Raw genomic sequence first — 24,524 nt, forward strand, 5'->3', positions numbered from 1 at the left:
GGTGCTCAAACCGGTACTTAAAGAATGGAGAACAAAAAATTGGTCCAAAAACCTCTCATGTTCAGCTGTTTTTTTGTAAAAAGATAACAATGTTAGCCTTTTCGGCAGCTATGGGGCATATATGGTATCATTCTTGGCTGGAAGCAGTGCTTAAACAATGGAAAAAACACAAACTTTGTCCAAAAACCTCTCATGTTTAACTGTTTTCCACTTTTTCTTTGGTCATTTTAGCTTTTTTGGCCAGGGTGAAGGGAGTATCTGCCATGAAACAAGAAGACAGCCGCATGTAGCTATGATGATGTTTGCTACTTCACCTTACATTAACGTGGTTAGCCTACTCAACGTAAATTACACACCAACAACATTAAGCTACTCACGCAGAGAAGAACGGCTGCTGCTGCCATCATCATCATCCGTCATCATTTCTGCTACACTGGCAGGGCTCCGGGTCCGATAACAGGCACCACACCGTAGAGGTCTCGCAGCAAGCTATCAAATACGGCGCATTTCTCGGCTTTTAAAAAAAACGCTATGTGTCGCCAAGTGTTTCATCGGATTTGAGGTGTTACCTCCTTTGACAGTATCACAGTATCATCTTAAAGCACTTGTTGCAGGCTGCTGAGTTTGCATATTTTGCTGTGAAGTATAGCCAGACTTTTGACTGCATCGCCTTGGGCATTTTAATCTGTATCTCTGCTCTAAATGAACGTACGTACCTGGACCCGCCTACTGTCCTCGGAAACGTAAAATGATTGGCTAGAATCTAAAGTGTATCACAGCTCAGGAAATAAAGCACCGAAATGTGCGCTGCTTTTTGGTCTGGTTACTACCGTTTATGTCAGAACGGCACCGGATACCGGTACCCATCCCTGGTGGTAACAACTTCATCGTGTCCAGCAGGATAACAAACACAATATACTAAGAAGATTCTTTTTTAAGCACGACAATGTAAGCAGGAAGTCCTCCTTATTTCCGAATCTCACATCATCTATGTGCAGTCTATACACACTAGTCACCCACTGTGGAACAAAACATGCTCGAATGGAAAAAAAACAGAGACCGTGTCAGTGCTCTGAATACAGGTTAACACGATCAGTCGATTGACTGCAAGCTAAAAGTTGCCTCTCTGCAGCCTTCTAAGCATCTGTGGATCTGTGGGGCTTCTTGTGGTTGTAGGTTGTAAAATTAAAGTCCGTGCTGACACAGACATAAACACCAGCCGCAAACACTGCCTGCTTCAATTAGCAGACATGTGCATTTCCAAACGAAACCACTGTCTCCTGTACAGGGAAAATCAATGGCTGACACTGACACTGGCAGCAGCCCGTAAGAGCTCCACGTCATCAACACAGCTTTGGTTTCTCCTCACGAGAGAGCAATGATTTTATTACTTACCAGGGAAATTTTAACGTGCAAACTCTCAGGCATGCCGTACATTCACTTCTAATTATGTACATGTTTGTCAGAATTAGAGGTTTTAATAGGTGGTTCTGTGGATGTTTTTGTCCCGTTTGTGCATTTTTCTTTTTCATGATGGAATTTTACCACACAGCCCAACAGATTAAATGCGCTATCCTTGTAGATATTAACTTTAAGCACCACAGACGTGCGAGAGTTGGTGTGAGAATTACTGTGTGAGCACGGAAGGCTGATATGAGTATATCTTAATTTAATTATTTTATTTTTAAGTATACAGTATTGAAAAAAGTAAACACATCTGCAAAGATATTAGAATGTCATCACCATGTAAATATTACATTATTAGTACATTACATTACGTGGATTGCACCCATTGAGCACTTAAGTGATAGTTGAAACTAATAAGATATTTGTATAATCGATATTGTGCAAAAAAAGTGGACAAACTTGGTAGGGAAATTACACACTGAAAAAACGTAGACAAAAGAAGCTTAAAATATTTTAATACGCTTTAAAGTTCTTAAAGGTTTTAAAAGGACTGTTTGTTGGTCTAGACAAGCTCCACTTTTAACTATCTACTTCTGCGGTTTGGCAGCTGGGTGTGTCAGTGCTCAGCAACCCAGTGTGCATCGTCACACCTTGCTAACATCACCTCAGTCTGTTAGCGTAACATTTACATTTACATCAGTTGAGAACACACAACTACCATCATTTTAATCCACTCAGCTAAACATGTTCAGCAAACAGGAGCTCAGAGGTTGCTGTTAGACTACATCCCTGTCCTCTCTGGTGGATCTAAACTAGAAGAATACTTGATTTCTAAATAAAGGACATACATACACATAATCATTTTGACACCCCCTAAAATCAAGCTTTATGGCTTTTGTGCCTTGACCCTTTAGCAGCTGTGATTCCCCCCCCCCCCCCCCCCCCTTTTTTTTTTTTTTCAGGATCGTTTTTCACACCTTTTGTAAAACCTTCCTTTTTATCTGGTGCCATCAAGAGGCCAGCATTCTTTCAACCAATACTTTTAATTTATTTCTTCATATACTAAAAGTTCTTGATTTTATGCTGTTCACCAGCAGTTGTTGTTGCATGTCTGCACGGACATTGTTAGCACTGCTGTGTCTGTGCATACCATCTTATTGTCGATGCTAGCTTATATTGTTTCCCAGCCTTCCCTTATCCATGATCTAGCTCGGAAAGACTTTCTTGGTAAACATGGTCCATGGGGAAAAATATAGTTAGAGGGGTTTTGATGGGATCTACAAAGTTTACTCTCCCACAGCTGTGAGTTATTGCTGGCCGTCATTACTCATGATCATGATTCAGATAAGCAGTTAGAAAAATGAATGAATGGATGTATAGAAATAAATGGGTTTGCCACAAACACAAACTGAATTCTGGTATGGGCTGATGTTTGCACGTAGGCCTGTGACATCACAGTCTAATGTAGTAATGAACTTCGCTCTTCAAATGCAGGTATCTTCTGTTGGTATTTAGGTGAAGCGGAAATGTCTAAGATTCTCTTGTGTGTTACATATCAGTGCATCTACAGAGCTATGCATATATTAAGTATTGGTGGTTTCATGGATACCAGTATTGTGGTCGATGACATTCTTGAGAATGGAGTCCATGAATGCTTTGAGTGCTAATGGATCTTCGCTGCACTCATTGATCGGGCTAAATATTGATCAGGAATCCATTATTGAAAGCACTCAGTAGTTTACATTAAGCTGAAATAGCAGCTAATCAGGGAGATTCTGGTGTTGAATTTCCAGTTAGTTTGCTCTCATTGGTGGAATCTGAAGTGAAAAGTTTTCTCAAATTGATCCCAAATGAGTGTTCAGGGAAAACAGCGTTATATGACTGTGATCTACAAAAGGCTCTAAATAAAATGCAATGATAGCACGAACCAAACCTTTAAAATAGCTTTAATTATTAGACACACTCGTATAATTTACATACTTCATAATATATATCGCCCACATCAATGAACATAATCCGTTAATTTTTGAACATTTTGACTTTACAAGGAAAAAAAGACAAACATTTTTTCTAGAAGGCATATTGCATAACAAAATAAAGCTTAACTTTATTGATTCAGCTGAACTGCAGTCAGTCTCTCTGGCCTTTGTCTTTTAATCCTCTAGATTTTGTTTAGCCTAAGTTAGGTTTTGGACCTGGGTCAGCACCCAGCATGCACCCAGCAGGGTTTGATTCAGTTCCCTTCCATTTACTTTGAACATTCTGAGATGTGAACAAATACACAGAAACATGAGAATAAAATATAAAAGAACCTTAAAAGAAGGAAATGCTGTCAGCTATCTAGAGACCCATATCAGTCCCAGGATAAATTGTGCTTGGGTGTTGTGTATGCATAAGAGGAAGGAAGAAAACAGCAGGACTCTGGGAGTGGAAGCTTCCTTTTAGCTGCACGCTGTGCACTCGGCTCACTGTTTATCCCCTGACTCTGCCTCCAGAGAGACACACCAGTTTGCCTTCTCACTTTTCAAAAATGGGTAAAAAATGGCAGCAAAAGGCCTCTTGGGAGAATTTTAGGTGGCTGAAAGAGAGGATAGCTGAGCTTTATACCAAGGGTGAAGCAGGAAGTGTCAAAAAAGAAGAAGAAATGAGCGATTTCCTCTGCAGCATTCCCCCCAAAATGCAGAATTCTTATCATTTTTAAAGTAATAGAAGAGCAATGAATGGGTGATACTGAATTTTATTTTTGCCAACATGTGTCACATGTAATCTGTCACTGGTACTCGACAGACTGGATTACAAATGAGTTCTAAAACAGAATCACTTACAAAGTATCATATTTTAAAAAATCTTTTATATTGTTACTAACAACATTTGATACTTTTTTTATGAACTGACCTTACGTATAATGGTCAAATAATTTGGATGTCTGCTGTCTGCATTTATCACAGATTTCATCTCACCTGCATTCATTTAGACTGTACTGCTATGCTGTTACTGGCACTGCAGTAAACATTGTTTTATGTAGCCACTAGAGCTCAAGCCTGCTTGGCCTCATTGTCATGGCAACCATGTTCGTGTGGGTATCCGCTCGTCTATGTAATCACACTGTTTGTCTTGCACCCAGAATAGCCAGAGGAGGTATTCTGAAGCCAAAAGCACCTGAAGCCAATGCAAACACGTCACGCACCGGCCATCTGATAAATCTTGGACACAGAGAGAGCAGAAGAGAAGGATTTACGATCTGCCCAGTGATGTTCACCGTCATACCCTATGAAAAGTTCTAGAAAGAAAGAGGACATTTCTCTCATTCTACATTAAAAGTATTTTTCACAAGATTCTCAGAACTTAGTAACACTTCCATTGTTGCTAATGCACACAGCAGTTATCATATCACTTTAAAAAACAGTCAGATCACAAGCAGCTCCCCCTGGCACCTAAACTGTCAACACTCTCTGCCAAGGAGAGGTTTAAAACATCGTCCATTTTCCAAATGTTCCAACTGTGCCCAGTGAAAACACATTAAACCATTAGGGGACAGAGTATAACTTCAGAAAGACACACTATAGCTTCATATAATGTGTTTTACAGGCTCATTCCCTGAACTAAACGTAGTTTTTTTTTCCATATGCCTCCGCTAATTTGGAAAGAAAACCACAAACTGGCGGAGCAGACATTTTTTTGGCATGTTGCATAGCTTTACAGCCAGCATATGTTAAAAAGGGAAATGGTTTCAAATGACTTCATGTCTATACTGTGGTTGGAGGATATACCATGGTTGAAGTAACTATCCTGGGATGGAGAGATGCTCTGCTTGGCTTTAGGGATAAAAAAGATGGGATTTTTAACATCTTCACAGTCAGTTCAAGGTTGAGCTTCATCTCACTTTTCCTCCCTAGCCTCAAGGACTAGCCTACAGTCACTGCGTCTGTAATGCCGGCTGTATGGTGCTGTCTTCAGTGAGAAGGCATTGTGTGCGCATGATGTGTGTTGGCACTGACTGAACATTTCCATGAAACCAGTGTGGTGGTGGAAAGTAGGACGAAAAGAAAAGCAGGAGGAAAGAGGAAACACTTCAGTGGCTAAAACAAATGGAGCTGTTGAGTTTAAGAACATGAATAAATTAGGATGGAGGTAATTGACGCTAAGTCATCACATTCTCTTTTCTAATAGTACACTTGGGAGAATTTTGTATCCAAGATTTGAGCCAGATAGACAATTTTATCACATATCATTTCATTAATCTAGAATCTGTCTTTTCTAAGTTATGTCAACGAAAATAGAGCTTCTACCAGAAAGCAAACTTGTCCTATCTAGCTAAAGTGACACTGACTGGCAGCAGGTTACGTACAAAAGCTCAGGTCACAACTTGCACGTTTACTCTTTATTATTATCCTGTGACAGTTAATCATGAAATTTTGCCTCCAGCATCTACAGCCAATATTATCCAAGGCCTCAGTAACACAGGCCTACAGACCACTTGCTGACAACCAAGAAAAATGGGCGTTTCATAGTAACATTTATTGCTAAATTTGCACATACGCAGGTCTAGAGCCCGGCTAGTTCCTCGGGTCATCGGAATATAAAGTCTATAGCCTGACTGTTTGACAAATGGTTGAACAAGGTTGCTTGATGTTGCTTTTAAATTGGTTGCAAAGAGACACATGCTGCTGCATTTAAAACCTTGCGATTACTTTGGTCACATGCAGACCGCCATGGTTACCTCTAATTTGCATGTGAAATGCCAACTTGTCTGCAAACACTTGCTGCTTGCTGAGCAGTACTGAACAGTGCAACACACACAATACTGTTCACCTCCAAAGTAAAAGTTGCCCCTTTTGTCACATGTTGGTTTCGGCGATAAGGCAAAGCTTTTATTTTGAAGGTGAGCATTCTCAGTTTCCTGGCTCCATGGCACTTTTTAGTTTCCCTACCACTGGTGGTTAAGTAACTAACTGCAGACCAGTCTGTGTCTTCCATACAAACCATGGACAACTGCAGGAGCCTGCTAACTACCAGAGGAATTGCTGATTCCTCTGGTAGTTAGCAGGAGCTGACCAGGCTTGAGGCCTGTGCAACTGAGCCTTTATGTAGCTTCCTATGTGCATTTTTAAACTCCTCCTTACTTAATATTTTTTCCAAAATAAATAAGTCATAGTGTTATGGTCAGTGAAGAAAAATTTTATAGCTAGCAATAGTGAAATGAGAAGCTAACTCTCGTGTATCTGAGCCCCAAACTGCATATGTGGCATGTGAAAATAGAATCTGTGACCATTCAGACACGAAATGGCTGCGTGAATAGTCATCTGGTTGTTTCAAAGAAAAATGAAATGTTATGTTGTTATCAGAGATGGGCAGTAACGCGTTACTGCCCATCTCTGATAACAACATAACATTTAATGTAATCCTATTACTTTTTTCAAGTAACGAGTAAAGTAAGGGATTACTATTGCAAAAACGGTAATTAGATTACCGTTACTTTCCTGTAGGAACGCTGCGTTACTGCGTTACTAAAACCGTGATTTTTTGCGAGAATGTCTGATGACAGTGACGTAAGCGAGTGCGACGTTTGTGACAACAGCTGTGTGCAGATCAACAATGGATAACATATCGAGTGCAGGAGAGAGTATGAGCGTGCAGCGTTTAAAGCATGGAAGTACTGACCTTACTTTGAGTTTGATTCCATAAAAAGTGACAAAAACATTAGTGTCCGTTGTGCGTGGAAAGAAAACTTCTTTTTACAGCGAAAAAATCCCCCTAAACTTCCAAGCAAGCACCGATTGCGCTATGAAGTAATGGGAAACTGACAGGGAAACTCGCGGATTCTTCCACTGACCGCTGCGGCACACCTGCATCAGGGTAAACCTCCGCCTACCCTACTCCTGCTTTACAGGTGAAAATAGAGCAAAAGGAGGTTGTAAATTGTGTTTTTAAAAAGTAACTAAGTAACTAAGTAACTAAATAATTAATTACTTTTGAAAATAAGTAATCAGTAAAGTAACGGGATTACTTTTTGGGGGAAGTAATCAGTAATTAGTTACTGATTACTTTTTTCAAGTAACTTGACCAACACTGGTTGTTATGGAACCAAAATGACTGAAATGTGCAGAAAGTATGAAAAAGGCCCATTTGTGTTGGAACCAGTATCAAAGCTCATATTTTATCAACACTCATATTTAATAGTTTCAAACACTTCCAGGCACTGAAAGAAACTGGACAGATTATGTAATATGTTCCCCTCCATTTACCACATGTGTTGCACCATCCCTGCACCATTAACATGAATAACTGCAGACTGGTGAGTGATGTAGTTACATTGTGATGGGTAAGCTGAAAAAATCTGCGATCCTTTGGGACTCATCTATTCTTATTCATACCTGGGAGGCCGGCTGTGTCTTTCTCTCGCACATGCACATAAAAAAAACGGAACAATTCCTTCATCAGTAGCACTGTCATCTATTGAAGATCAGACAGTATTATTAAATTTCAGTTGCTGAGAAGAGGCTGCTTATGTAAGCCAGCAGACAGCCTTCAGGAAATATTGCTTTTCTTCACTGATTGTGTTCAGTCTTCTGCGTACTGCTCACAAATCAACCAATAAAGATGTCAGCACAGGGCAAGCAATATCCACCCAGCCAACATAACACGTTTACCAGTCGATACTGAATAGCACACAGGCTTTTGGTCTAGCTATTTGTACACGCAAGCAAAGCCCACGGAGAGGCAAAACTAATAAAAGATTATCATCACAACAGTGCAGTCATCTCAGGGAACAAACAGGCATATGTAGCTAAGGTTTACACCAATCAGGCACAACATTTGCTTTAAAGAAAACTAATACAGGTTAGCATAATTGTCAAAACAGAAGAAAGATTTTCATCCAAAGTCAAGATTTGCCTATAACCAGACACGACTAGTAACCAGTGCACTGGTAGCTGTACTACAACTCAGTGACTATACAATTGTGCACATGTTTGGTAACGCACTGAAGGGATTAGCTTCACAAGGACACAAATGCTATCACTGGCACTTTTTTGTTTTTTAATGTGTTAAACTTTTATCTCAGTGCTTCATTTTCTATTGCAAGTTTGACATATTTTCTAGTGCTGATCAGGAAAGTGTTTGGGGATAAACAGTTGGGGAGAAAATCATATTGTTTCTCTATTTTTTTGTTGAAACAATAAGGCGGTCATTAACCACTGGAAGAGTAGTGATATATTATCAATAAACAAGGATCAATATAGCAATCTTTATTTAGGATTTCAATGAGAGGTTGATTTTACACTATTACTGCTCAACACGTTCTCACTCCCAAAACGTAACACTAGGTGACAAATCATCAGTATATTATGCTTTCGGCCGCCCAACACGTCCCTATATTATGAGTTTGGAAAACATGAGAACTGTCTGGAATGACTCTACATATGTATGTTTATTTTGTTTAAATCGCACAATCTGGCGCGTAGCTTAGAAACGCGGAAGGTCACCTTTTGCGTTTCCATGAAACGCCTCGGGACGTGACAAATCATCAGTATATTATGCGTCGGGAGTGAGAACGGACTCTACTACTATCTTATATGCAGTACACTGGGGTTCATAAAAGCTGTTGTTTGTGGAGTGCGGTAGTCATTCCCAACCTCAGGGTCAGGCACCTTCAAATGGGCCCTGAGGTAAATTTGAAGAACTCAGAAGAAACAAAAGAGTTAAATACACAAAGCTTTTGGTTATTTCTCATCACACATTTGCTTTTGATTTGTGAAATACACACAATATTGGCAAAAGTACCGGCCCACCCACACATTACACCAACAGGAGCTGCTCAGCCATTGAAATGATGCCATGAAGCTTCTGGCACACAGATGTTGTGCTGATGTTAATATCACAGGAGGTTTGAAAGTCTGCAACTGCTGAGTCAGATGAGCATTGGTGACTTTTATACCAGGTGCACTTTTAGCAGTTGGTAACTTTATGTGGTCTACCACTTTGAGGCTGTGTTGCTGTGGTTCCCAAACACTTTCGTGTTACAACCTGACGTATTGCAACAGTGGTACAGTGGTATCCTGTTACAGTACCATGCTTGAATTCCTTAGAACAACTCACTCTTTCACAAATGTTTGTAAAGGAAGACTGCATGGTTAGGTGCTTGATGTTATAGAGTTAGAACAATGAAACTAAAAACACCTGAAGGATTAAGAGACTGTGGCCCGATACTTTTGTCTATATATTGCATTATATCTTCTGCTCTAATACCTCTACAAACTAGTCCAGGAGTACATTTTTTGTCGTCTGGCATAGCTACATTTACCTTATTACCCAGAAACTATCACCATAACTGAATAATCTTTCATTTGAAGAGGATAAAAGATAAAAAGTTGGGAATTACTTTCATACAGAATCCACAAAATGTTAAATTGATTATACAAAGTAACTAATAATAACTAGTTTTTGTAAAGGTTCAGAATTAATATATTGGTGGCAATATTGTTCCTAGATTATTTTTAAAAAGTCAAAGTCAAGGCAAAGTTTCAATTTTGACTTGCCGATAAAGTACGTGTCAAACCATCTGAAGTCATGTTTCAGCTCTCTGGCAGATCGTCTCACTGTGCTTTATTTTTCAGGAAAACAAAATAACGTAAAAGAAAAGAAACTGAAATAATATCAGGGATTGTTAAAAAGACCCTGAGGAAAATCTGTGACACAGGATTTTAAAGTTGATTTTGTGAGGCACCCCTGTTTGGCTATATATGGTCCAAAATCCCTTAATACTGACATCAATGTTTTATAGGAAGTTAGTGCAGTTACAGGAGGGAACAAAAGAAGAAACAGGTAATACCCAGTGTCTTTCACCGGTGAAAGCCCCATTATGTGCCTTTCACAACAGCAGTGCACTCTTCTTTTAATCTTCAGTGATCTGGGTTTTGATGTTGCAGAGGGAGTGTATATAGTGGCTTTAGTCCCTCTCTGTGATTATACTTCTTATAAAAACGTCACATCTTCTTGCGACTGCACCCAGCGCCAGTGGGCGTCGTACTCCAGATGCATTTTGCCATTCATTTTGCACGTGTCCAAGTCAATCTTTCCATTTTTGTAAGGTTTAACTTTGGGGCTCTGGCCGGTTGCCAGTTTCTCACTGAGACAGGTGCGGGTCGGGCTGCCTCTTTGTGTGGTTGATTTCTCCAGGACACCATTAGCTTTAAGGCCTTGCGTTGGAGTACTGACCTTAAACATGGGGCTTCCCTTATCTGTCTCTGCAGTCTTGGTCCAGATAGGAGCACCTTGCTTGAGGCCCTCAGACTTGGCTTGTGGAGAGCTGCTGGGAGTTGCTGGCTTCCCACTTTCAGTTCCTCCAGTTCCCTTCCCAATGGCAACATTCCCAGGTCCACCTTTCACTTCTGGAATAATTCCAACCCCAGTACCATTCTCACTTCCCACAGCACTAGACCCAGACTTCAGCCCTAACACGGGCCCTGACACCGCTGCAGTGGCTGTGGCCACGGAGCCTCCTGCCATGCGGCCCCCAGCAGTAGCCTCCGAAACTAGGGGTGTGGTGGAGCAGATGACGGATTCGGAGCTGGAAGGGCAGTACTCATCCATGTCGTCTGCCAGCGTGTCCAGGTAGCTGCCAATGGAGATGTTGTCTAGCTTGTCATTGGGGTCCTGTAAGCTGCTCCAGGAGCCTCTCCAAGAGGTGTCGGGTCCCTCCCCCAGGCTGTACTGGCTGCTGGTGAGGCTGCTGCAGCGGCTGGTCAGTGTGCTGCGCTCCTCAAACAGCCATTTCACTGCTTCGATGCCCTCGTGCACCGCCAGCAGCTGTTGCAGGATCTTAACGTCCACCGAGCGCAAGTGAGCCTGCGGACACAAAAAAGGAGATATTCTAAATTTACCATAATGATGCATGCTTACTTTCACAGTGGTCATGTTTTGATAGTGTGCAATGTGCAACAAAAGAGAAATCTAAACAGATGTTGAACCTAGGAGGCCGCACATATTTATGTAAAGCTGTCAGCTTTGGCTCTAGGGACAAGTGCAAACACCGTTATAATGCTATTAAACTATTCCAGATTACCCTAATTGGAAGAAACTAATAACAGAAACTGCCCGGAGTCCACAATACTAAAAATGGGAAACAAATAAAGTAAAGGTGGAGGGGAAACAAGGTTACAGATGGATATTACAAGGGAATGTGACTGAAGCTGAGTTTGTAGGAGAAGCTAGTGAGAGATGGAAATTTGATACAGTGGAAAGTAAGACGCATTAGTAAAGAAAGTCGAGAAAAAGCTTGACTTTTTTTCCTTTTCAGCTGACTTTTAAATGCTGTAAATGGTGCGAAGGATTCAAAAGTTAATCTACGACTTCTGTCATAAATAAATAAAGCAATAATTGCTTCAGCGGGCCTCTAGCAGCCACGGGTATCTTCAAATACAATATGTGTGTGGGAGGATAAGAAAAGTAAATGGTGACTTAGAAGGAGAAAGATGGCTGCAGTCATGGAAAATTCTTCCCTAGAATACATTTGCAGAAGTTCTCAAAGCAAAGTGCAGAGTCCAGAGGTGATATATGGCAACAACATTCAAAGCTCTGACCACTTAGATCACCTCGGCTTTGAGCCTTTGATTTCAAAGTATTCTTCAGTTTCCTCCTTATGTATCACTTTCTGCTGGTCTATTACTGTGCCCCGGGAGGCTGGCTGTATCCCTTTTTGGGAATCATTAAAATTTATGGTAATTTATACATATTTGTGTATTTCATCTCAGATAATTTTGGGTCGGACAGACAAAATATACAATTATAGTTTTACAGTCTTTTTATATTTTATTTTACTACATCGCACTGTGAAAAGTGAAAGTCCTGCAAGTGTAACATTATGTCATTATGTATATTCCAGCGCTAACACAGCATTGGGATAATAAAGTGTTGAGTAAGTTTAACACCCCAAAAAACTCCGAGTTAACTTTGTTAGTAGAGGCCTCAGGCCACTAAGTAACAGTTTAATTGATTCTTATAAATCAATAAATCAGTCTCATGGAATGAATTGATTGATCCAACCTACTAAGTTACTCATGTTTATCAGTTCTGATGAAAACACTGGCAGAAGAATTAAGAAAGCCGCTCTATGGGGTGTTTAAAAGCCTGACGTTCTTCCATCCAGATGGAAAATGGTGCACGTGAGCATGAATTAATATGTCGCATACTTCGTTTCTATGCATCGGTAGTGGCTGACCTTTGGATAAGCCATTCACTGTTTAAGACCACAGCACAGGCTGCTTGGTAAAAAAAAGAAAGAAAGAAAGAAAAAGCTATGGCAAATTCAATCCACTGATGTTGAGTGGTTTTCCTCCATCTTCCTCAGTATCAAACCTCACTGTGGTGAATCAAACCGTGCAGCAGGAAGCTGATCGACATCAGTGGTTTCTAAACTGGGTATTAAGAAAAGATCATTTTTGCCCCGTTTTTTCCTCTAAGACTGCTAAATACTTTGACCTCTTGAATCTTTCTAAAAGTGTGGTTTGACTCAGCTGCAGGAGGGAGAGGTAGGGCAGGATGGTTCAGGGAGAGGAGTCAGGGTGGGTTGATTGGCACAGCTGTCACGCACTGGCTCATCAGTCTCCCCTTCTTATGCAGTAACATGCTCGAACCTTGGGCTGCACCACAGGCCAACCACAGAGTCCGGCTCTGTGCATCATGATTAAAAAAACGTAACCAACAATTGTCAAACTCATCAATGGGAAGCAGCAGTTTTAATCACTGCATGCTCAAAGTCGGTTGGTGCCCATCACCTAAAGAATACTAACTTTCTCTTTGAGCTTACCACATTTGCTCAAAAACCTTTTGCTCAGTCTGTGCCGTGAAAGATTTAAATGGCTCACGTGACTTGTAGAACATCACCACAGCATGACTAAACCATAACCAGACCTTATCCAGAGTGTAATTTTAACTGTGGAGAAAACACACAAGATTGAACTTATGGGAACCAGCTTTTTTGTTGATTATCACAAGTAAACACAGGCAACACACTTCAGAAGAAAGAAAATGTGAATATGAGATGAAATAGAAGGGTTTCATTTTCTTTTCTTTACTGGAGGAGAATTGAGCTGTGTGGTCAATGTTCTGGTAAATGCTGAAGCCAAAGTCAGTGGTTATGCTAAATTACACAGGCAGACACAGCTCTAATACACACACACACACACACACACACACACACACACACACACACACACACACATATATATATGTATGTACAGCTTTTTGTTCATGAATATGTGGGTATGAACCCACCGGCATCCTGGCACACACAAGTTTTGGGGTGGGGCTCAAGGCTTGAGGTTTTTGGCTGGCAGAGACTGAGTGCTTAATGAGGATGGCAATAAAAGTAGCTCCGTGCCTGTCAGCGCTGAGGTGGCACAATGCTAACGAAGCTATGAGCTCCACCAGTCTATGAACACTTTGCTGCAGAACTACACTCACTTTAACTGCTGCTATCGCAAACAGGTCGTTTTTTTTTCTGCGATATTAATTTGGGTAACTTGGGCGGTTGGTTAGAGATTATATTTTTATACTGTACATTAACCAAATTCACCAATGCATGAAATTAAAACAAGTTATATACCAGAGATGCATTTGAGTATGTAATTTTACACAAGCAGAGGGACCATCTGTGGGTGGCTTTGCTGCCACACCTTAGCTTTTTTGGGGGGATAATAATTCTTCTGTAAGGCTACTGCCTCTGAAATACAACTAGATATATGGCATTTGCTCTTAACACAATATCTCAGAAAGTGTTCGTGGAAAATCTTCAATAAAAATGTAAAATTCAATTCAATTCAATTCAATTCAATTTTATTTATATAGCGCCAAATCACAACAAATGTCGCCTCAAGGCGCTTCATAGATACAGAGAAAAGCCCAACAATCATATGACCCCCTATGAGCAAGCACTTTGGCGACAGTGGGAAGGAAAAACTCCCTTTTAACAGGAAGAAACCTCCGGCAGAACCAGGCTCAGGGAGGGGCGGCCATCTGCTGCGACCGGTTGGGGTGAGAGAAGGAAGACAGGATAAAAGACATGCTGTGGAAGAGAGACAGAGGATGAAGAAATCATCTTTGTCATCTCAACTCTGCATGCCTTCTTTACTGAGGTCACAAAATCGATTAGTTGCCTACAAATCGACATATTAAAATATGCAAACGTTTTTTCGTAATTAAATTTAAACAATGACAGCCACGTGTTCCAGCTTTTTGCTAAAAGTGAAATCCCTCATGTTTGTGTCAGCTGTTTCCTGCTTTGTTTGCTCTGCTGCTCTTCAAGTGGGACTTGTTTCAATCCCCATTATATTCATCACTCTGAGACTGATTTGAAGCATTTAATTACACAACAAAGTCAAGCGTGCACATCAAAGAAAGGATGAAAAAGGTCGAAGTGGGGCCAACAAAGTTTAATGTGAATGGGACTAAGCAGCCTTAAGGATTTAATATCATTAATCATGTTTTTTGCATTTCCTGAAACATCGGTACATCGCCAAACACGCTCCTGCTTCCTTACTCAGCATGAAGCCACGCACCAGCTGGCAGACCCACAGGTTTCTGGAAAGCTAATTTTCCTGCCTTTTATATTATCAAATAAGACAAGTACCTGCACTCTGCAAACAAATCAAACTCGTTCTTTCATATTAAAAGATTTCTGGTGCAGAAGAAAGACTTCATTTGTTTTGGATCTCTGCTAAAATCTTTGTAATATTTATCCGCCTCAGGAAATATTTATTACTGTGTAATGAAAGCACAAAAAGTACTGCTTCATAAAGTGTCAAAATATACGTCATAATAACAATGATAGGATGATGATCATTAGGTATCTTTATCTTTAGCTCTCCACATTAACAGTGAAATAAATAACTTGAAGACGTGTTTCTGGTATCTGATCAGTTAATTAACTAAAAACAACACAACACAGACAAACCAACAGTGTAAATGAGTACTTGTGGTCTTTGGAGCACGCGGTGCCCACAGTGGGACGTGAGGAAAATCTTTTAGCTCTAAGAATATCAACAGAAGAAGACGACTGATGGCAACACTTGAGTGAATTTAATTGTTGAAGTGTTTCCTTCTCTAACTTTGCTTTGATCCTTTTCAGAGTCAACAGAACAAGTGGAGAACCGCAATGTGCCCCGAAATGCTTTCAGCGTTCTGCACCTTACAACGAGAACACGTTCTAATTGTTGGACAATTTACCACTCTAGATATTCACCTTTTTGACTTTGTATTTTTCCTTCAGTACTTTTATGGACCACATTTTCTGTCAAGCTGTGGGGATGAGAGTGTTGAGCACGCGTAGGGATTAATACGCAGGTACAGACTTCTTCCTGTTCTATTTCAGACATGATGATTGAGTTGGTATTTCATGTTATGTTGATTTTGTTTGTGCACATATGTATGTGTGTGAGTAAATGAATGTATATGTGTATTTATTCGTTTTTTTGCTTTACATGTCCGAAATTAAAGTTTATCATCATCATCCTGTAGATTGTGATAGGGTATGATCCATGACGCACACTGTCCTGTGGCTTCCTATCATCTCACAGCAACCTAACAGACTGCTGAATTACTGCCAGCTGGGACACCAGCAACATAAACACAGTCACTGCTCTCTCTCTCTCTTTCGTATCCCCTGGTGCCCGTGTCTGCTGTTTCACCTTCCCAATCTAACTCGGGCCCTCAGACATACTGCGTCCTTGCAGAGACCCTCTAGTCTCCATTAGGCAGCAGAAGGTCAGCCCGGCCTTCCATAACTCACCAGCTGCTCCATCTGTCTGCATTCACGTCTGAATGCCATTCTTTCTGTTCCTTGTCTTCTTTCTTACTACAGGACAGAATGCTGAATGGCAACATGCGGGATTTCACCGTACAGCACAAGTCAAGCCAAGTGAAGATCACTGTCTTATGAAATAGCAACGCAAACTACAAAGAAATGCTGAATTTTGGCCCTCATGGAACATAATATGCAAGTCAATGGATACAAAGAGGAGCAGAGGCTCATTCTTCAAAGCTGATGTAGCCCCTTCTCTGTTTGTCCATCTACTTCCTGCAAACGTTACTGTCTAAACCTGCTGTCACATAAGAAGAAATGAAGCCGGGACAGAAGACCTACCAGGCTCACTGATATTATGGTTACAAGCAACAAACTGAGATGGAGAGAAAACAGGAAACAAAATTGTGGTGGAGGAATAAAAGAGCTGCAGGTCACTCAGGAATAATTGAATTTAACAAAACCCTGTACTGACTGTGACATCTGTGGCAGCATAGCCAGTAACCAGTCAGAGAAAGAAGCCTGAGATTAAACAGACTGGATTTTGATTCCCTACAGCTCAGCTCTGCACGGAGAGCTGACTTTGCACTGACATTCATCTGCCCAGAGGTGGAAGACAGAGAGAGGCTGACATGGGAAAGCTAAAGTGAATAAAAAAGGAGGAGTTGGCAAAACGTAAGGACATACCTCGAGCAACAGCATAACATTTGCCCTTTGGTAGCTTAAAATACAGATGCTGATCATTAATAAAATGCACAAAGCAGCTTATATATAAAAGGCCCTTCAGTGTGTGTGTCTGTGTGTGTGTGTGTAAGGCTTAGTGCCAGTCTTCTCTGGCTTTAAAGGAGTGTCTCTATTCAGTAAATCTGTTTAGATCAGTGAAGTGGAGAGTGGAGATTGCTGGAGACGAATGCGAAAGACAGATGCTTTCAAACTGCTCCTGCAGAGATGAACAGCAGCACTAACATCATTCACAGCAACATTTATCTGCCTTCAGCTCTTTCCCCACCGAATCAAGTCATGAGCCGAGCCGGCGACAAACGTGTTCTGAAGTCACCCGTTACTGCAAGCACATGTACACATTTGTCTGTAAGCAGTTATATAACACATTACTCTGCTAGAGTCAGTAATCACACTACAGCTACAGTATAATAAATCATTTAGAGCAGCTGCATCGAATATTTGATGAATTCTTTGTTCGTTTTTTTTGTAGTATTACAGTTTTCGTGAACAAATATAGTAACTGCTAACTCAGGTTCACTTGTGTGATGACTTGCATTATTCTTAATTGTTAAACTGTATTGTTTTTAGGTTTTGAACTAGCTGGGTATCATTTGGGCAAAGAAACGTGTCCGTATCTTTCACTTTCCTGAATAATGATCCTACATCACTATTCGGTGACTCTAAGCTGGCTGTCTTAAAAGTCTCTGATGATCCATGTCTATCATCCAAGTAACAGGAAATAGGATGTTAATGACCATAACAATTTTAAAGGCTAATTTTAAAGATCTGTAGTTTCGTTTCGATTTATATTTTGTACTTTAGGCCAATCGAATCAGTGTGTTTTTCAAAGACGTACTGTATTAGAAATGCAACATGACTTCCTGTTTTTCCTGCTATTTAACAAGAGTAACACTTAAATATTAGTGGTAACGTACACACACACACACACACACACAAATATGCACAGTGTTGATCTTACACAGGCAGATGCTGCAGCCCACCAATGCCACACAGTGTGGTTATGGATACAAAGTAACAGATGAATGAGGAACAGAAGGGTCCACACAAACACACACTTTCAGAGTGGAAAAAGAAGCAGTTTATAGCTGACTCATTAACATCCCGCCTGTTCGTTTGAGCTTATCGGCATGACAGAAAATGTTGGGGAAGAAAACAACACGGTGACTTTACTAGGCTGTGTGCACGACTGTGTGCACGAGAGAGCTCTTCCATTTAGTATCTCCCTGCAGCCTCTGTGCACACACATTAGTACTGCACATCTTACTAAGCAGATTTCAGATGATGCTCCCATCTCTTCTTCTGCACTCTCATTACACAGCACCACTCACACAGATGAAATAACCATGCACACGTGCATGCGCACGCACGCACGCACGCAGGCACACACACACACACACACACACACACATACTGGAGCAGCCCGGAGCTGTACTGAAAGTTTCACTCCCTTACAGTTAGAAAGCGGTTCTTCATCACTATCACTTCTCTCTCTGTCCTTCCGCTTCTGCAAAAAAACTTGATAAATGACTAAAACTACTAACAGTCCAGCCTGCTTCTATAGTCTTAACAGATTTCCAGCAAGTCTGGATGCTTTGTGAATACAAATGTGGGCTAAATATGCAATTAGGTTAGGTACTATTCAACCTACAACAGCAGCTGAGCTTTCTTCTGTACACACTAACCCTCTAACCCACTAACACTCATTTATTCATTTATATTCTGATTTATATCTAAATATTGCCATGTTTACAATACATATATGGATTATGAGAAGAAAGAAATTTAAAAAAACACCTTAAAACTCAGACTTTTTGCTTTTTAGAGCTAACACATCCGTTACAATGTGACTTTCTGGTCACAAAACTACAGACAGGCAAGCTGCAACTACAGAATCCATGTGATGTTCACACTAAACCTCCCGCGTATGCGTATTTCCGTTGACACAGTGGTCAACATGTCCAGAGATCAGATATGACTCAGATGTAGGACTACATATGCACTTGGCCCAGATGTGATGTGAAAAAGGGTTTTTTAAGACTTCTGTGGGGAAAAAAAGGAAAAAACAATCTGAGTCATTCACACACCACTTTTAAAAAAATAAAAAAAGGGTTTGTGATCCATCTTCCAATGGATTCACACGAGCCGCTACATCCTCCATGCAGATTCTCAGACCACACCCGTCACCAAAAGCCCTGAACTGATACAACAACCTAAGAGCGAGCGTTTTATTACTCACCAGCTATTTAAGCTAACCTAAGATATACACACACACAGGCTCAACAAATACGAGCCTAATTCAAACTCAAAGACACGTGGCAGAAAATACTAAACAAATGTGACGATGACAGCCGATCATGTTTCTTTCTGAAAACTTTGTTTACACCAAGCAAGCGAACGTAAGACACATGCTGCCACCATCATGAGTCCTGGAGTGAAATCAGCTTCTATTTCTACCATGTGACCAAACTGCTAATGTGTTTTTGGATGTTTGAATGTAACCAATGTGTTTTGGAGCGACTCTTTCAGAAAACAGCTTGTTCGGTTTAGAAGTTTGGTTGTGGCAGCGCACACGCTCTTGTGTCACAACCACAGATGGGGAGACGGGGTGCATGCCTGCATCTGCCGCAGGAATGTATGGCATACATGAACATGGTTGGGCGGGGGGGGGGCAACTGTAGAGTGGTGCATTATTGCTACAGACCTCCACTGTTTGACGCGAGGTGTGGTTGATGTAAACAAGAAAACAGAGAAGTGCTTGTTTGACGGAAGCTCTGCTGTAGAAGAAATAATCAGTTCTGCAGAAACACAGAGCGGCCTGCTATGGATAAACGAGGGATGGAATCATTTAATAAGTGAAACTGAAAAACAGTCTTGTTCAGAGATATGATATGAGTATGTATCACACCAAAACTAAGCCCAGTGGACTGAAATGTATGCAATATGTTAAAAACTACTTTCTATAAATGGTGCAAGCACAGCTAGACAATAGGAAGAGAGCGCCTTCACCATTTTTACCTCCACTTATTTCCAAACAAAGTGCAGCTGCTGGCAGAGCGAAGAGCAGCTTGAGTTATTGAATGAGTGGATACGAGGGGCCTTCACATTTTATTACTCAAGTCCAGTCAAAGTAAAATTACATCTGTTGCATTTAGTCACAATCAAATTCATCATTAATCATTGTTCTTAATAATCGAATGTAGACTCCTGATTTTCTTCTTATACTACTTAGTATTATACTACTTAATAATAAGAGCAATGTTCATATTAAAATTTAGTTTGCACACATGTTAGGGGAGGCTGTAGCTCAGGAGGTAGAGCGGTTCACCTACTGATCGGCAGCTTGGTGGTTCGATCCCTGGCTCCTCCAGTCTGCATGTTAAGTATCCTTGGGCAAAATGCTAACCCCAAGTTGCTCTCCAATGCATCTATCGGAGTGTGAATGTAGTTAGAAAAAGCTTAAAGAAAGTGAATGTGTTGTATAGAGTGCTTTGAGTACTCTGGAAGAGTAGAAAAGTGTGATATCAGTCCACAAATTATTTTTGTCATAATCGTACAGCGACAGCAAAGTCAATGTCACATCTTTAATTTTACCTCCTATGGCGATCCTAATTGAAAACATTACCAAAGAATACAAGAAATGTACAGAAAGACACAGCAAGTGTTGCATTGGGTGTAAACGTAAAATTTAATTATGCTGGATTCAACATACATTAATACTTCACTGACCTAACTGGCTAATTTTGACATGTTGATAACATAGTAATTATGTTATCTAAGACATTAAAGAGAGATTGATGCTAACATTTAGCTTTCCAAAAGCTGAAACATCCATTGGCAAGTATAATTCTTAAAGCAGGCATATTTAACGTTTGCTACTCAGTGATAACAGCAGCCCCTGTAGCTTCAGCTGGTAATAAAAGGCCTCTGGACTTTGGAGTCTTTTAAGCTCCAGTACTGAATTGTAGTGAAACAAATCATAGCAGCTGCTCGGTCAACGAACAATTCAATTCAGTTTCATTTATATAGTGCCAAATCAAAATACAAGTAACTTGAAGGCACTTTATATTGTGAGGTAAAGACCCCACAATAATTCTCAGAAAACCCCAACAATCAGACGACCCCACTATATGAAAGCAGTTGGAGACGGTGGGAAGGAAAAACTCCCCTTTAAAAGGAAGAAACATCCAGCAGACCAGGCTCACGGAGGGGCACCCATGAAACACAAAATCGTCATCTCGATATGGAATAGAATTTGTTGGTTTACTCTTCATCCACCTAACTTTAGGAACATTTTAGCCACAAACAGCCATAAGAGAAAAGTTGGCATCTATTGCAAGTTATTATGTAATCCTGCTCTTGCTTTGTGTCTAACCAGCAGCTAAACCACTTGATTTTGTGTCATGCAGGCATAATCTGCCGAGCTCTGCCCTCAGTGTCTCCTTAGAAATGTACTTTCCTGGAAAACTGTATACATTCTCCCAAGTTACATACAGACTGACGCTTTTGAGGGAAGGAGTGGGAACAAATGAGATGCTACTGGTGCTGTTACGAGTCAGCGAACTCAGAAATCATGCTGAGGCTGTTATTATTCCCAACATTAAGGTAAAACACTTACTTATTATAGCTTTAAATGTGTGAGCCCACACAATAATTAAGGAATATCCAAAAAGCTGAGGTTAGTGAGCTTACCAGAGGCCTAACAATTAGCAGGGGCCCTAAAAGCATCCTTAAATCTCACTGTCCTAAAGTATCATTCATCACCAGAGGCACGGGATAAGAGAATTATTTGGCATTTAGCGCCTTCTGAAATACAGATTATCTGGTCATTTTAAAGAATGCTGACATTTTGCAGTGAGTCCCACTGTGGGCTCTGAGAGCACAGTGGGAGCAGGAAGGACGACTTGGAGTAGAAAACACAGTCATTTATCTTTTCTCCGCTGTCAAGTGGAGCATCACACTACAGTTTATTATGTTAGGCTAGTAATCATGTGAACATGATGTGGCTTAGGTTCCTCTGGTCAAAATTATACTGTTATACTACTTTATGGATTGTTACTTATACATTCAGTTATTTTAATATAAAGAGTTGAACAGAAAACAAGAACTTAATAAAGAGAAGTAAGGAAATTTTAAAAATGGCATGCTGTATAGTCAGATAACATGTTAAGTACCTCTGTCTCTGGGCTCTCAGGAGTTGTGTAGGCTTCTGTACCTGCACATGATTTCAGATACACGCCAGCAATGACAACCCGATCTCAGCATTCATCGTCATAATGACAGCTCTGTACCTGGCTGACTTTAATGAATGACACATCCTGGAAAACAAGAGTCTGCCACGCATCCTGCGGGCACATATATGAGAACTGTGGATTCTTACCATCTCCATCTTCAGTTTTCTTATCTTTTCGTCCAAACTCTTCATCCCGGTCTCTTTACCGGTGTCGTGCGCGAGGGCCAGCTTGGCGTCTGCCCGGAGAGAGGACGACTCTTCCCGCATCCACCTGAGCAAACCCTCGGGGGTCTTCCGGCCGATTTTCGCCTCTATGTCTTTGAGGTCTGGGATGCTCTCGCTGACAGTACCTTCGTCCATCGCCATGAGTGTTTTTACACCGATAAGATCCGCAGGACAAAGATTACGTCCTTCGGGTTCCTCGGAGATTGTTCCCTGTCAAGCTGCGAGAGTCACTTCCTATAGGCTTGTATGGCATCCTATGCGACTGCTGCTGAGTTGGACTGCGCCAGGGAAGGAAAACTGTTTGACAGTATCAACACAGCAGTGTGAGCTTATTCCAGCAGTATGATACAGAGAGAAATCCTCGATATGTGGGTTATTTTAACTCTGTCATCATGTTGTGTTAAATTAATGAAGCCTCTGTATCTAAACTGCTGATGGTCATCAAGTGAAAGCGGAGAAAAAAATCCAATTTGTTGCTTTCCCCTCCTTGATTGCTTCCTTTACAGCTATAAATGCAGTCTGATCTCCGGAGTCCCGAGTCCTGAGCTGCAGCTCGGTGAGGCTGGTGTTTGGGATCTGTACGCTGAGCCACACTGCGCAGATTCCACCTGCATGATGACAGCGATCAGGAACCGCAGAGTGGGAGCGGAGACCCGATAGCGTCAAGTCACCAGCGATAACCCTCGGTAGCTTCCGGGAAAACTTTCAAAATACAATCTGTGTGAAAGCTCAGTACCGGAGAAAAAGGTGAACTACCAAAATAAAACGACAAGCACAAAGTAAAACAAAAACAACAAAAAAGTCATTTTATCCTCCTTTCTGCACAAAGACTTCTGTGAGTTTTATAATTAGAAGATAAGCTTGTTAATATTGATACTCCAATCAAGTTATATATGTGAACATCAACCAGTTATATGTGTGAACATCATGGAACAGAAACATATGTGAAATAATCTAAACATAGTCTATGAAAGGTGACCTTTGGGTGAAGATGTGATGTCTGTATCCATCTGTCTGTTGTCCACATTTATGCAGGCAAAAGGACAAAAGGACAAGATGAAGCTGTTATTTTTGCTTTTGCCTTTTTGTGAAAAACTTGATAGCTTTTCCTCCATGCAAAAATTAAGTGGGCATTAATAAACTATTGAAAAGGACATCTAAACATCTGAAATGCCCTAAAAAGACAAAAGCAGTGGGCCACCGACACATTACACCCAGGGAGCTGCTCAGTAATGGAAACGCATGGCATGATGCTCCCAGTGCTTAATTTTGTTTGGAACTCAGCAGTAGTGAGTCGGCAGAGGTTTAGCAACTTTTATAACTGTGAGCGTCGTCGACTCTGCTCCCTTGCTCTACGTGGTCTGCCACTTTATGGTTAAGTTGCTGTGGTTTCTAGATGTCTCCACATTGTAATAATACCACTCAGAGTTGATCATGGAATATCTAGGAGGGAAGAAATTTCACAAATGAACTTGTTGTAATGGCAGCATCCCGTTACAGCACCACACTGGAATTCAGTTAGCTCTTTAGAGCGACCCATTCTCTCACAAATGCTTGTAAAGACAGATTGCACGGCTTTCATAAAGCTAAGAACACCTGAATTCAAAGATTAAAAGATGTGGACTCATAGTTTTGTCCATTGTGCACTGAAAAGAAAAGCAAGGCCCTTTTTTGAACACAGCAGGTGATGAGTGACCTGTATGGAAGGCCCCAAGTGCCAAAATGAATAGAAAATGTAATTAATGATGCATTAATTAATTAAAATGGGAGCTAATTAAATATTTTTTAATGTTTTCATTTAAATTATTTAAATCAAAAATATTTGGTCAAATGTTTAATAATGTATTTGATAATTTATTTTAGAATTCGTGGTCCACCGTAACTTAGAAGCTTTTAACATGAGTCACCGCCCAAGAGAAGGAATGAAGAGTCTAATCAGTGTAATGAAATACAACAGATCTCTGTGGCAAAGGCCAGATTACTTTACTCTTAATATACTAAACACACACTTACTCATGCCCTGTGTCTCTATATGGCAACTTTCTCCTGGCCCACACAAACTCAGCCCAGGCAGATTTTTCCTTAACGGGCCTGGACCCCCTCATGTGGAACTGGAGCTCA

At 40.8% G+C, this 24,524-nt stretch overlaps 1 protein-coding gene across 1 annotated transcript; it reads right to left on the reverse strand.

Annotated features, from left to right (window-relative positions):
* Positions 1 to 6,821: 6,821 nt before the first annotated feature.
* lurap1 (leucine rich adaptor protein 1) lies at positions 6,822 to 23,064 on the reverse strand. The gene is made up of 2 exons (XM_006808144.2): positions 22,326 to 23,064; positions 6,822 to 11,253 (listed from the first exon to the last, which is right to left on the reverse strand). Exons 1-2 carry the CDS (start codon positions 22,542 to 22,544, stop codon positions 10,381 to 10,383), a joined length of 1,092 nt encoding a protein of 363 aa, XP_006808207.1. The 5' UTR covers positions 22,545 to 23,064; the 3' UTR covers positions 6,822 to 10,380.
* Positions 23,065 to 24,524: the final 1,460 nt, after the last annotated feature.

Source organism: Neolamprologus brichardi, chromosome 17 (assembly GCF_056152115.1).
Source record: "Neolamprologus brichardi isolate AB-2024 chromosome 17, ASM5615211v1, whole genome shotgun sequence".
NCBI classification, from domain to species: Eukaryota; Metazoa; Chordata; class Actinopteri; order Cichliformes; family Cichlidae; genus Neolamprologus; species Neolamprologus brichardi.

Excerpts from the sequence above, each read along its gene's own strand:
- lurap1 (XM_006808144.2), bottom strand. The coding sequence starts at position 22,544 with ATGGCGATGGACGAAGGTACTGTCAGCGAGAGCATCCCAGACCTCAAA. Across the intron at positions 11,254-22,325 it reads GAAAACTGAAGATGGAGATG|GCTCACTTGCGCTCGGTGGA; the intron begins GTAAGAATCCAC and ends TTGTGTCCGCAG.